Genomic DNA, 14,648 nt, shown 5'->3' on the forward strand with positions numbered 1-14,648 from the left:
TTCTCCCCAATTTGTTTCTCTCTTTCTCTCTTTCACACACACATCATACATGCATGCAAACACTGACTATGCAAATATCTATTAAGTGGAGCATCATATCATTATCCTCCAAAAGCCTATGGTTTTCTTTCCAAGGCTAAGATAACCCAATTGACTCTTTTCTTCATTGGGGTTATTTTCACACTATTGGGCAATTTGCTCCTGACTCCCACTCCTTCCTCATTCCTGCTCTTGTTTGAGAAGCAATATGCTGCCCTTGTTTTGTCACTGATGGTACAGTCACAGGAAGTAGACTATGGAAAAAATCAGTATTCTTGTCCATCAGCTGAGAATGTGGTGAGACATGTGGCAGACATAAGCACAGGGAAGAAGATGTCCCCTGGTCTTGATTCCTCCCCTTCCTCCAGATGCCACTCCCTCCTTACTTTGGCTCTCTTCCCCAGATGCCTGCATTTCTAGAAGGCTGAGACTTGGGGGTGCCTTTCTAAAGAGTGTCCCTATGGTGCCCCTAACAGTGGATATCACCTAGTATTCCTCATGTATTCTGGAGCTGGCAGTTCTACCCTTCTCTTACTTGCATGCTTACAAAACTCACATGGATAGTGTACTTTGGCAAGCTACTTTGAATGGTATTTTTTTTCTCCTCAAAGCCACAGTGCATGGTTGTATATCCTAGTTGCAAGCCCTTCTAGTTCTTCTACATGAGCTGCCACCACAACATGGAAACAGACAGGCAGGTGGTGTGGTTCTGCAACCAGGAAGCAAACGTGGGCTGCTGAAGCAGTGACAGCGCCGAACTTTAAGCACTAGATCATCAAGGCTGGCTCTTGAACAGTTTTCTGACCACCATAATGGAGAGAAGCTTATTCATCTTTGGAAATAATATCAGTTTATCAGTTAACTAGGCCTATGTGCTACCTAACACCCAACAAACTAATTAGTTCCTGAGGGTTGCTCAGGTCCTGTCCTGATGAAAGTTTTGTAATCTAAGGAGTACCATTTGTAACCAGTTGGCTCCTGCAGATACCAGGCTTGGAGGCACTGCCACCCAATGGCTGTTTCTGCAAACAGCACCTTCACAAGAGTTGTGTTTACTCAATACTCTACCAAGAACCCAACAAGAGTACAAGACGTGGAGAGAAAATGGGGTGGGGGTGGTGACACTGGGATAGGCCAGGTAGTCAGTGCTGCCACCATCCCTATCTGCCAAGGAAATCTGATTTTCCTGGCATTAAACAGCAGACGTGAGCTCTTTGATTAGGCAATAAAAATGGCAACTTGGCAGTGAAATTGTAAAGATAAAATTGTACAACACCACGAATCTTTGGCATGAAGATTAATTTGACTATCTATGTTTTTTTCTGACAATATTTTTACAGAGACTGAATGTAGGTAAGAGGCAAAACAGCAAATCAGGCCAGAATTCTCATTTCCACTTCTGCTGATTATTAATTGTATAAGATTTAGACATGCATTTAATTAACTTATTTTTCTCCCCCACAAAATGAGGATGGAGAGGGTGGTGGTGTACTCACATAGCACTCAATGAAAGACAAGTTGATTGAAGCTACCAAAGGCTTCTGTTCCTGTATAATGGAAGCACAAGTCAGGGTACTGTGACCAACAGGTATCCTTCATTTCAACAGCAGCATTAATCAGGGTTAATTAAAGATTTTCCTTCTAAATTAGATTTAAAAATTGTACTTTACGGAGCAGAAAATCTTCTATTCTTGTTTAGCAATGGTTTGCATGCATAGTTTGAGAATAATTAAACACTGACTCAAGCAGGTGGGTGTGAGAGATCATTCCACTTAACAAAAAATATCTAAGTATTTTGAGATTGCCCTATGAATTCTATTTTTTCTCTTTTCTATTAAAAAATAATGCTTGGTTGATCATAGTCATTTATGGTTTTTCCCCACTGTGGAGAACTTCTCTCCAAGGACAAAATCTTCCTTGATTGGCTGCTGGAGAAATGTCATAGCTTTCTGGGGTCAGCCTAGGGGCTGGGAACGTGGACATATTTTAGTTGGCACATCATTACATGGGAGTGCCTTGCTCATAAGGAATGTAGAGGGTATCCAAGCTGTAAAAACGTTCAGGCAATGCTTGTAGAATGATGATCCACTCTTCTGTGCTGGGGATAAACACTGGGTAGAAAATGGCCCAACCCATGAATAACTGGCTTCATGACAGAGGAGGTGGTGTACTTTTTGAATATAGACAAAACAAATTATGGGACTTGAGTAAATAAATTAATGGCTTTATTTTTCCATTTTGAAACTGATCTGAGTATATAATTAATGAAAAAATTGACTCAAGAAAACTTGCCAAAGTTTTCAAAAAATGCCAAGACAGTGTTGAAAAGAACATTAATGGAAAACTAAGAAATGTCAACATGACGCCAAAACAACTGAGCAATGAGCTAAACTCCACCATCTAACTGATCTGTTCAAATATCAGATAAATGTTTATTTAGTGCCACAAAAACCTAAACCACTTAACTGGCTCTACTTTTTCACCAGATATGTTTGTAAACTACATGAATTGTAAAGTCATGAGAATAATAAATATCCTTCTTTCCCTTAGTGAAAATAAATCAAGAGTAATCTGGATATCATTACCTATCAGCTTTAAAAGACCTAAGCTAATTGTTTTAATTTTAGTTTTCTTCTCTTTCTCTTTTCTTTTTTTTTTGGTAGCTAAGCCTCCATATAAAGCAGTGATTATGAAAGGAATTTGAATTTATATACAGCTTGGATAATTTGTCAATCAACCAAACTATAGAGCTCTTAATATATGCACAAAGACTTGTCCTTGGCGGCATAGATATAAAAGACATTACTGGGTCTTTATCCTCCAGGTATCCTATACTTCAGTTGACTGGATAAAACATGCATTCATGAAGCAAACACTAAACTGTTTGATCCTAACTGTAAGTGAACTACAAATTCTAAAGATGGGTAAGACCACTGTGGGCTAGAATATGCAGAGGAAGCATCACCCTGGAGATGGAATTTGAGCTATTCCTTGAGAAATTAAATACTACTCCTGGAAATAAACAGGTAGAGAAAAGGCAGGAAGAATTTCTATGCTGAGAGAAGCGTGTAGACCAGGATTTCTCAACCTTAACACTATTAACATTTGGGGCTGGATAATTCTTTGTCTTGGGGGCTGTCTTATGCATTGTCAAGCGTTAGCAGTATTCCTGGCCTCTACCTACTAGAAGCCAGTGGCAAAATGCCACTCCCAAGTTGGGACAACCAAAAACATTCATTTTCAGACATTGCCAAGTGTCCTCTCAGGGTAACATCATACCAAGTTGAAAACCACTGGACTAGGCATAGATATCTAGGTTTGGCAGGAAAGGGGGGTTGCTTTCTCTATCCCAGAGTTTATCAACCTCTGAATTATTGACATTTTGAGCTGGATAACTCTTCATTGTGGGGGCTTTTCCTGTGGATTATAGGCTGTTTTGCAACATTCCTGACCTCAACAGACTAGTCACCAGTAGGACCTCCCCCTGATTGAGACAACCAAAAATATCTCCAGACATTGCCAAATGCCCCCTGAGGTGCAAAATCACACCTGTTTGAGAACCACTGGGATTCTCAGTAGGAATGGGCTTAGCTTCCTCAAGGATAAGTAGAATTGCTTAAACAAAATACAAGGTTAGTGTTAGGAAAGAGTGGAATAAGATGGAGTAACTAGGGTGGACACATGCTGTGTGAGATCTTGGATACTAGAGCCTGTAATAGGCAGCCACAGTAGTTCTTAAAAAGGTGTGTTGCAAAATGAAATTGGTGTTTTAAATGTAATCTTGCAGAAGCAAAAGGATAAAGTGCCATGGGGAAGAGCTGAATACAGGGGTATCAGTTAGGAAGTTGTTATCATAACCAGGTGTAAGTGTTGATGGCCAGGGTTGTAGTGACATCTTTGGGAAGAGAGAAAAGAGTAAACCCAAGGGTGCTTTGCAGAAAGAAATGTTGAGCTTTGCAACAGATTGAATATTAGAGATGAAGGCAAGGAAACAACTAGGAAAGGAAACAATGAAGGCAATGATGAAACTAGGGTTGCTCGTGGGAAAAAAGATACAAATGAGACGAACGGAAAGGAGGGGCATTTAATGAATTTGATTTTGCAAATACTAACTACAGTCATTTTAGAATTAGCACAGGAATGCTGGTGAGAGGTCGGAGCTGAGTGATGGATTTGGGAGTTTTGGAAAAACAAAACCCTGAAATCTCTGTGGCTTAATATAACAAAAGCTTATTTCTCACTCACATTATACTCCACTGTGGAATGAGTGGCCCTGCATCTTTTAGGGATCCAGGCTTCTTCCATCTATGGCACTGCCATCTTAAATGGGTGACATCCAAGGTGGCTGCAGAAGGGTTAAGTCCTATGGACCCCATGGGAGATTTTAGAGGCCCTGAAGTGGCATATATTACTTCTGCCCACACTCCAGTGGGTGATCCAACTGAACCAGAAAATCTAGTTTACTAGTGTTCCAGAAAGAGAAAATGGGATTTATAAGAACTTGGCCGATCTCTGCAATAGGAGACACACATACAGAAGACTAAGAAGAAAACTACAGGAGTGGATGAATTCATTGAGGACGTGAAGATAGAGGGAAAATTGAAGAGGATAGTTTAAGGAACACAAAAATAACAAAAAGAACAAGATCCAGCAAAGGATTCAGAGATGTTGTTAGAAAGCTTGGAAGAGAACCAGCCCTGTGTAGTTGAAAGTGGCAAGAGGAGGGGAGACAAATTTCTGTGAGGAGGAAAAATGCCTGCTTTTGCTAAGACTCTTGCTTTTGGAGACAAAGAAATTCAGGATAATTAGAAAAGGACTTATACATCTATATCCCACCTCAAAACCACCATTAGCTTATCTTTATGAGCAGTCTGAAACCAAAACCTCTCTGCCTGGCCTTCAATGTGCTGGCCCAGTCTATCTATTCACACCTCACCATGTACTTCCCAGGCACCCAGCATGTCCTGGTCACTAGGTTGTTCACCATCCCCGAGCTCACCTACTCTCTCCCATCTTCATGGCTTTGCTTTTGCAGCTTCTTCTACCCATCAAAGTCCTGGCCTTCCTCAAGCCCTAAGTCAAATGCCACAACATCTAGGAATAAACCCTTTCCAGTTTTTCCCTGCCAACATCAACCTCCCCATTTTCCAGCAGCCTTTTGATCTTTCCTGTACTTTGGCACATGGTACCATCCACTCTGTATCAGTTATATGTTCACTTGACTGTCTCCCTCAGTAGACCACAGGTTTCTCAAGCACCAAACAGGATCGCTGGGATTTACAACCCCAGGACAAAATAGACAATTTTATAGTCTAGGTCAGGGGCTGACAAACGTTTTCTGTAAAGGGCCCCATAGTAAATATTTTAGGCTTTGCAGGACATGTGGTCTCTGTCACAACTACTCAACTGTGACATTTTAATGCAAAAGCAACCACAGACAATATGTAAATGAATGAGTATGGCTGTGTTCCAATAAAGCTTTATTTATAAAACATGTGGTGGGCCAGATTTGATCCATAGGCTATAATTTGCTACTCTCTGACCTATGTGAATGATACTTTCTGAAGCACGGTGTGAACGGCATCCCCTGGAGTGTAATCTGTGAAGTCCTGGGAAGAATCAATGTACATCTTAGTTATCCTCGTATCTTCTGCCCCACCTCCCACTAGCACCTAGTATAGTGCCTTGCACATGATAGGCCTTCAGTGTTTATTTTTCCAAATTAAATATGCCTGGAAAGGTACCAAGTCAGTGGATCATAATAGCATTTTGAGAGCTTAATTACCTTTGAAAACTATTTTGCAAGACTGTAGTAAAGTAGTTTAGGAAGGGATCATGTAAGCCCAAGAATCATAAAAAGAATGAGACGGGGAAGATGTGAGCTAAAAACATCTAAGGATGAGCAGCCAAAGAGAAAGAATCTGGCATCAGAGCTGGGTAAAAGCAACAAAAAGGCATTCCAATCCGGAGAGAGCAGCACCGAGGGACATCACATCATATGTAATCGATGTCTCAAAACACACTCTAAATCCGTGTGAATAATGCATTTAATACCAGCATTTCAATGCTGGGAAGATGTTCGTGATTTGGAGGAAACTCAGAGACCAACCAAAATGATTAAGAGACTGAAAGGATTCATTTATGAGCAGCTATAAAAGAAGCCAAATACGTGCTTGGCTTGCTGATGGCCAAAAGGAGATGGGGAAAAGGTTTATAAATTACTGAATACTGTAAACACCAGGAAGGGGAGAAATGATGGTCAGCTCTATTGGACTTAGCTCTTGGTGTAGACATATCTCAGGCATTGACAAATCCTTCTCATTATTGGGTCTTAAAACATTTACAGGGCATCTGAATAATATATAACTGGGAATGCTGTGATTGGTAATGTTCTATTATTAAAGGAGAATATGCTTTCTCCAGAAGTGTAAATTATTGTTTATTAAGGAAAGAAATATTCCAAGAATACTAGGCATGCTGAGAGAATTAAAATGTGCTAATAGTCCACTCTTAGAAATATCAAATATATGCAATTGTGTGTCACGTCACATAGTGTAGAATTGTTGAAATTAAAGCACAAAGATGGAAAGATGGCCAGATCCATCCATCCATCCTCCCATCTGTCTGTCATTCAATCATCCATTTATCCATCCATCCCACATATCTAATGCTTACTCACTATTTTCCAGGCCCTGTGCTGGTGATACACAGAGTAATACTACACAGGGTCTGTCCAAAAAAAGCCAAAGCTTATAGTCTAGTCGTGGGGTCAGGGCAGCTGGTGGTCTAAGTAGAAAAAGACAGGTTCAATAGAGAGTGATAAGAGCCCCCAGTCCAGATGGGAGAAAGCAGAAAGGTTAGGGAGGCTTCCCAGGGGAGCTGGTATCTAAGCCAAATCCTGAAGGATTCTGAGAAGTCTGTTAATAAGAATGAGAATAAGCATCCCAGGTGGGAAAAGTGATACATTCAAAGTGCTGTAGATGACAAAGTGCTGGATTACTTTGTCACAACCTATGTAGAACTGACAAGTAATTCAGATTGACTGAAACCAATAGTGTAAGGCAGGTGGTAACCTTAAAAATGATAACTGGAATATATTAGGATTGTGGGTGATTTTTATTTTCCTGGATTTTTCTGCCTCTTCCAAAATTTCTCCATTAACAAAATCACACCCTTATGTCGCCAAACAAGTGCAAACATTTATATAGCACTTATTCTGTGCCAGACACTATTCTAAGCACTTTGCATATATTAAGTGACTTTATCCACATAACTCTATGAGATAGGTACTATTATTGTCCCTGTTTTACAGATGAGGAAGGGAGGCAGAGAAAGGTTAAACAACTTGGCAAAGTTATAGAGATAGGAACAGAGCAGTGTTTCTTACTTAGGGCATCTCGCTCTAGAGTCTCTGCTTTTACATCCTCTGTGCTGCTATTAACTTTCTAAGTCAAGAGCTTATTTTCTTATCATTTACTTCCATAGTCCCAGTCTAAAAATTGATTTAATAATCAGATGTACTGTCAAATATTTGGGGGGAAGAAGAATGTTCATAACCCCAAAGTTTACAGTAGCAAAAAATAAAGCTAAAAATCACCTAAATGTCCTATAATACAGAATAACTAATCAAGGTGTGGACATTATGCAAGCATTGGAAATTATGATTTAGAAGAAAGTTAGATGACTTGGGAAATGCTCACAACACAGGTTAAAGGGAAACGCAAGATACAAACTGTATAATCCTAGTAAGGTGTTGGTGTGTGTCTGGGAAGGAACATCACTAGTCAGACTGGATTCCAATTCCAATCTTAGCTCTGCCAATTATTAGCTTTGTGACCTTGGGTAATAATTTCACCCACCTGCACCCTAGAGTCCTCATCAGAACATGGGGGTAATATAGTTGTTGTAATGGTTAGAAAATGAATACATGTAAAATGTTTAAAATACTGGCTGGCAAGCACTCAGTGTCAGCTATCAAAAAAATAGGAAACCCTATTTAAAAATTAGAACTAGATAGTACACATTCAGCTGGTGGTTTGATAAACATCCTTTGTAGTCTGCGGTCCAATATGTTACAACTTTGAGTTATTTTCCCCCTTATACTTTAAAAAACAACTGGAAGTTAAATGAGATGGGGTCACTTTCCATTGCAAGTAAAAAATATTTGCTTTCAGAATCTGCTTTATCAAATTGTAAGATGTACTAAACACTCAACCAACCATTGAAGGGTTATAAAAGTTTGCTTTTTAACCAGATACCTTCCCAAGGCTAGAGCCCTGAGGTTTTATTTTGGCTAAATATTCTTGAATTGTGATAGCTTAAAACTATTTAGAAATGTGTTTTCATGTCAGTTAGGATGAATAGATTGATGACCATCACAAATTGGTTTTGAAGGGCCCAAGGCCTTACACAGTTTATTTCTCTTCCAAGTTTTGGAATTATCTTAATTATATTAGTTTTTAAATGTTAAGAAAAAAATAGAAGGAAATTAGCAGTTTCGAAAATAGTGTCCATTCTATTTTACCTCAAAATTATGTTTTTCTTTTTTTTTCCTTAAGGAAATTCTCATAGTTGTCTTTGGAGCTGGTCTCAGGGGTGAGGCTACTTGAGCACGTGGGATATACTTAAAGATGGAACAAGGGCCCGGGGCCGGTGGGTGTGTGACTTTCACTGCTCTACTCAGAATCTTCGAAGTAGAATCGAAAATGCTTAAGTACTTTCTTAAAGTTAGGCCAGAAAATCCTCGATGAAGGGAAATGTGGTTATTCTGCTGCTCACAACTTTAGGAACCTGGTTTTCCCGCAAGTTTTCATGGGGCCTCTCTCTCCCTCTCTCAGGTCTCCTATGTAAAAGCGATTGACATCTGGATGGCGGTGTGCCTTCTGTTTGTGTTTGCGGCCTTACTGGAATATGCAGCAGTGAACTTCGTCTCCAGGCAACACAAGGAGTTCCTGCGGCTCCGGAGAAGACAGAAGAGGCAGAATAAGGTATAGCTGGCCCTCAGTGCAATCAAAGTCAGATAGAGCTTGAGGTGGTGAACCAGGAAATGCACTTCAGAAAACAGAAGCACACATAGTGAGCAAGACACTAAGGTTAATTTTTGTCCTGATTAGTCTTACCACACCGAATTTCTGCTCAGGTTAGTACTTTAAAATTTGGGCAGTTTTCTCACATTTAGCAAATAAAAATCAGGGCACACAGCTAAACTTGAATTTCAGATAAACAATAAACAATATTTAGTGTAAGTATGTCCCAAATATTGCATGCGACAATACTAATAAGTTATTTATTATCTGAAACTCAAATTTAACTGGGAGCTCTGTGTTTTATCTGGTAACTCTAATTGGAGATATATACTCAATTTGACAAACTGACTTTAAAATCCTGTTGTTTTGAACATTGATAATTTGTATGACTTTGTGTGCATAACTGCTTTGATTTTCTCATCAACTGCTCTGGCTTTATGTAAATAAGGTTCCTACCTTTGTTGACTGAAACTTGATAAATCCAATCAGCCTGATCATATTGTCTCAACTTACACTTCAATGCAGAAACCCAAAATTTACTCTATGCAGGGGTTTGAGGTTTCAAACATATGGCTCAAAAATCTCCAGTTCAGTGGTTCCCAAACTTGCCTACATATTGGAATAGCCTGGGGATCTTTCAAAAATCCCAAATATTGGCCACATCCCACACCAATTAAATCCTAGTCTCAGGATGGGGCACAGGAGTATTTCTAAAGCTCCCCAGGTAATTCCAGTGTGCAGACACATTTGAGAAGCACTGTTCTGGTTTGTAATCCACTTTCATATAGGACACCAGAATGCTTTCACTTGTTTTCAGTTTCAGATTCTGGGAGAGAAATATGCTCTTTGATATGGAGAATGTTAGTGCCTGTAACAATATCACTAGAAAACTAAAAGTTAAAATTTTTAATATAGGAGATGAGAGATATTTTTCAAAATCTGTCTCCCCCAAAATGATAAGTTAAATCTGCTGGTAAAGCCACTTATATGCTACTCTGTCAGAGCAAAAACAAAAAATGTCTCTTTGTCAATCTTAATGCTTCCGAATTCCTTGATGTAAAGCTGAACGCTCGTTGTGATTTAGATGTTGCTTACACTGAGGAGCTTATGTGTGTGTGAGCTCACGGAGTCCTGACTGCATCAACCAAAATGTCTCCTGCACATTCTCTGGGCTGGTATCCTGCTGGCTGCCCTGTCTCTTTCTCTTCCTTACGTCTCAGGAACATTTTGTCCTGCCAAAGCCTAAAGAAACACACACACACACACATACACACATTCTCTATGTTGTACATTGTTGAATATCAAGCTGTTCTCAATTTTTTCCTCCCTTGCTTCCTTGTTGATGATAGCCATTTCTTTAACTTCATCCACAGGAGTCTAGCACAAAGTGGCACAAATTTGAGGTCACTTGTGCCACCCAGGAAGTATTACTAGAATGTAGGGGTATTTCAGCACATAAACTATATTCCCAGAATTCCCTGGCTTGGCATAGTAGGTGGCCACTGACTGCATGCTCTTCTGGACCAGAGATGTAAAATGAGTTTCATTTTCCTTCCCAGTTCTGAATAACTGGTAGGACTTTCTTGGAATGCTGTGTGGATGGTTTTTAGACTGTATCTGTATCTTATCATAAGAATCATCTGGAGTGCTTGTTAAACGTACAGATTCTTGTGTTCCACCCCAAACCTTATGAATCAGAGTCTTCAGGGGAGATCCCCGAGAATTAGTACATTTCACAAGAGTCTCAGGCGAGTCTTATTATAAGGTAAGTTTGGGGAAACCTGGACAGTATTAGAGCAAGCAGTAGGGACTGAGAAAAACAAAGTGGTAGGAAATAAGGTTGGAGGAATGGGTAATTTCGGGTTCATATAGGGCTTTGCAGGCCAGTATAAAGGAATGGATTTTATTCTAACTGATTGGAATCCACTGGTTAGTTTCAATACGGCAAATATCAGTCTATCGAGTGGATAGTCCACGGGGTAGCAGCAGCAGATCAGTTAGGAGGCTATCATAGAATGTAGGTGAGAGATGTTTGTGGCTTAGACTATGACATTGGTTATGGGAATGGAGGGAAGTGGTCAGATTCAAGATTCATTCATTCATTCCACGAATATTTGCTTCCCACTATGTGCCGGGCACTGTCTACACCCTTAGAATATATTGTTGAACAGGACAGACAAAATACAATCCCTTGATGAAACTTACATATTAGTGGTTATCCTTTGAAGGTAAAAGCAATAGGTCATGCTTGATGTGGGGAGGTGAGGAAAAGAGAGGAATATGACTCAGATTTTTGGCTTAAGCAACTGGATGGGTAGTGTTCACTATTTATTAAGATGGGGACTATTGTGACAGCAGCAGATTTGGAGTGGAACTCAGAAGTCAGATTACGTTGTTGTTATATTTAGATGCCTATAAGTCATGCCGCAGAGTTGGCAGATAATTAGATATATGTGTACAAGGGAGAGGTGAAATCTGAAAAAAGTATATTTGAGAGTGACCAGCAAACAGATAATGTTTTAAATCCATGAAACTGGGTGAGATCGCCCTGAGTGTAAATTTTTTAAAAAGGTAACTATGCGAGGTGGGCTCAGTGGAAAACATGGAAAATCATAGGTTCAAGGAACATGAAACAAACAAAATAAGAGGCTGAGCAGTCTTGCTGGTGAACATCTGAATGTTCATGGTTGAATGGTTTTGTCATTTTTTGCATGACATAAATCTGTAACTGCTTTATTGTTTGATAATGCTTTTTTATTTTGAAATAATTAACATTAGAGCTGTATTGTCTGTTAGTGCCACTTTCTACTATCAAAACTATCCCTGTTTGGATAAATTAAGTGGTCATCCTGCCAATAATGAAGGCAGTGTTTTTCTCTCTATCTTACAAATGATGAAACTAAAGCAAAGAGAGGTTAAGTAAAATGCCCAAAGCCACACAAGGCATGCAGTCTGGCTTCAGAGTCCCTGACCTTAACTGCTGCTGCTCAGAGTTCACGTTTTACATCTTACATTATGATCCAGTCTCTCTCTCTCTCTCTCTCTGTCTCTCTCTCGCACACGCACACGCGCACACACACACACATACACACACAAACAGGAAACAAACCTCTAATGCACTCTAATATTTTCTATTCTGTTTTTTTTTTAATGCTGGTCATCACGGATGGGATTAGGGTGAGGCAATTGAAGTGAGTCACAAGTGCAGGGTCAGATCTTGTTTTTATCTAAAATTTTGATATTTTGTTCACCATGGATTTTTTGCATTAATAATGAATTTTTAAACTATTTATCTGGAGTGCTGGGGTTTTGATATCCCCTTAAATTTTGCACCTGAAGCCTTACTCACTTAGCCCTAGTTCTGGCCCAGCTGGTCATGAACATTAATTCTAATAGGTTGTGGCCTGAGTTTAATAAAAACCAAAACACCATTTTAAAATGTTCAATATTTCCAATGAAAAAAGCCATCCCTAATTTCCCATTGGGAAACTGACCTCCACCACACAATAGAAGTTGATTCTTTCAAAGGTATAAGAAAAACTAAGAGCTGATCATTTCCCAAAGTGACATTAGCATTAAGATTTATTCAAGGAAGATGTTTATTAAGAGAACACCTGAGATTACATTTACTTGCATGGAAAGAGTGCCTGGTGATTACTGAACAATCAAGTTATGAAGTGGAGTCACACTCAAGGGGGGGCCAGGCAACTTGCAACGAAGTGTATTTGCTTTATTTTTTCTACATCTCAAGAAGCAGCCACTGTCAATTTTATCAAAACAGAGTTTCTCAGAAACAGTCATGCCCAGATCTTCACTGACAGAACTTGTAAATCCCTATGGTTGGGCCAATCCCAGTCTAGTAGAAGCTGATGTCCCAGGTCTATGTGGTAAAATCCTATTTTTATGTTACCTCCTCAGCTCCAATAAGAAGTTTTCACACCAAGTGATGGTTATAACAACTTCCCCACAAGAACCTTAAAGCCTCATGTGCAATTCTCTCTCCCTTTCTTTTTATATCTGACCACACCATGCCTGACTTCTGGCACTGTGCCTGATTTCAGGTGTTTCCAGTTGCCCACATAGCCCTGACTTCTTTATTTTCAGTGACTAAACAGAAATTGTAGCTGCTTGAGAACATCGTTATGGCTTTTAGGCCAGCTAACGATAAGCTGCCTTTTAAAAGGAATGATCTTAACACACTGTTTAGACTTCAACGTCCCCAGGAAGAAAATACGGGGTCTTTTGACCTAATTAGACAACAGGGTGAGAATGTGAGGCTGTGATCAAAATGTCTCAGATGGTGCTAACTTGGGAAAGTAAGAATTCAGTACCTTTTGGGATTTTTCTCTCCCCGCTCTCCTCCTTTATCTACCCTTTAAGTCTTAGCTAAATTGCTAATTCCTCAAAAGATAATTTCCTGATCCTACAGGGCTGAAATAATCCCACACTTTCAAGCACCCATAGTACCTAATTTGTTCCTTTTCATAATGTGTCACTTTCTACACATTACAGAATATAAAATAGAAATGGTATTGGGAGATATTATTTATGACACTTTACCTAGAGATACCTGAATCCTGCTCTTAACTAGTCATCTTCCCATTGACCCATTGGAGGGAAATAAGCCCACAAAGACAATGAACTACTTTAATTTTACCCAAGCTTTAGCCTCAAACCCCAATGCAATACCCCAGGAAGGGAACAACTTAGAAGCAGCCCTTGTCCCTCCACTCACTAGGTCCAGAAGCACTGCAATATTTCCTCCCCAACATTCCAAGGGTCTTAGATCTCCCCATTCCAATGGGACACCAGGCCCCAGTGGTGAAGGCCAGAAGACAAGGACCCAGAGCAAATCATGACCTGGGAGTGGCTTATTTAAACCCATGGGGTCCTGGAATGTCCTCAGTCAGACCAGCACTCCTTCTCCTTAGTGGTAAAAATCTCCTTCCCTTCTTCCTGGAGACATGCCTTCAAACACTTAAGGGTGTTGAGCTGGTAGGTCTTCTCAGATCTTCTGAGCTAAATAGACCTAGTCCTTCATAGGATATGGCTTACAGCCCCTCAGCACACTGATCACCCTTTCTCTAGTGTGCTAGTGAGCATCTTGAAGCAAAGTCAGAGAATTTGAAAGATAGTCCAGGCATTATCAACATGTAACACAGAGCAGTAATATCACCTCTCTTTATCTGCCCTTTTTAATAGAGCATTAAATTATAGCAGTGTTTTTAATATATTCCACTATTGGCTCATTTTGACCTTGCTAATGCTTGTTAATTTCCCAGGTCTTTTTTTTCTATTTGTAATACAAATATCTATCAAGTTATCTCCTCTTGATTATGTGCTTGGTTTTTCTCTAACCTAAATAAAGGACTTTATATTTATTCCTGTAAATTTTCACTACATTGGATTTGACCCATTGTTCAAGATTATATTAATCTTTTTAAGACTGATTTAGTCATCTGGAAAATTAGCTACCACTTCTAGCTTTGTAACATTGATAAATAGGTGTCAACACTCTTCAGCCATAGGCCACTAGGGACAAGTGTGTAGCTAAACAAATTGGGTTTACTACTCTTTGCAGTA

General features: G+C 39.6%; 1 protein-coding gene across 3 annotated transcripts in view; it reads left to right on the plus strand.

Annotated features, from left to right (window-relative positions):
• The window catches only part of GLRA2 (glycine receptor alpha 2), a 175,115-nt gene that overhangs the window by 132,128 nt on the left and 28,339 nt on the right, over positions 1-14,648 (plus strand). For all 3 annotated transcript variants that reach the window (XM_070603732.1, XM_070603733.1, XM_070603734.1), the window contains one exon: positions 8,877-9,026. In XM_070603732.1, the coding sequence (XP_070459833.1) occupies positions 8,877-9,026 (150 nt within the window). The remainder of the gene's footprint in view (positions 1-8,876; positions 9,027-14,648) is intronic.

Source organism: Equus przewalskii, chromosome X, assembly GCF_037783145.1.
Source record: "Equus przewalskii isolate Varuska chromosome X, EquPr2, whole genome shotgun sequence".
NCBI classification, from domain to species: Eukaryota; Metazoa; Chordata; class Mammalia; order Perissodactyla; family Equidae; genus Equus; species Equus przewalskii.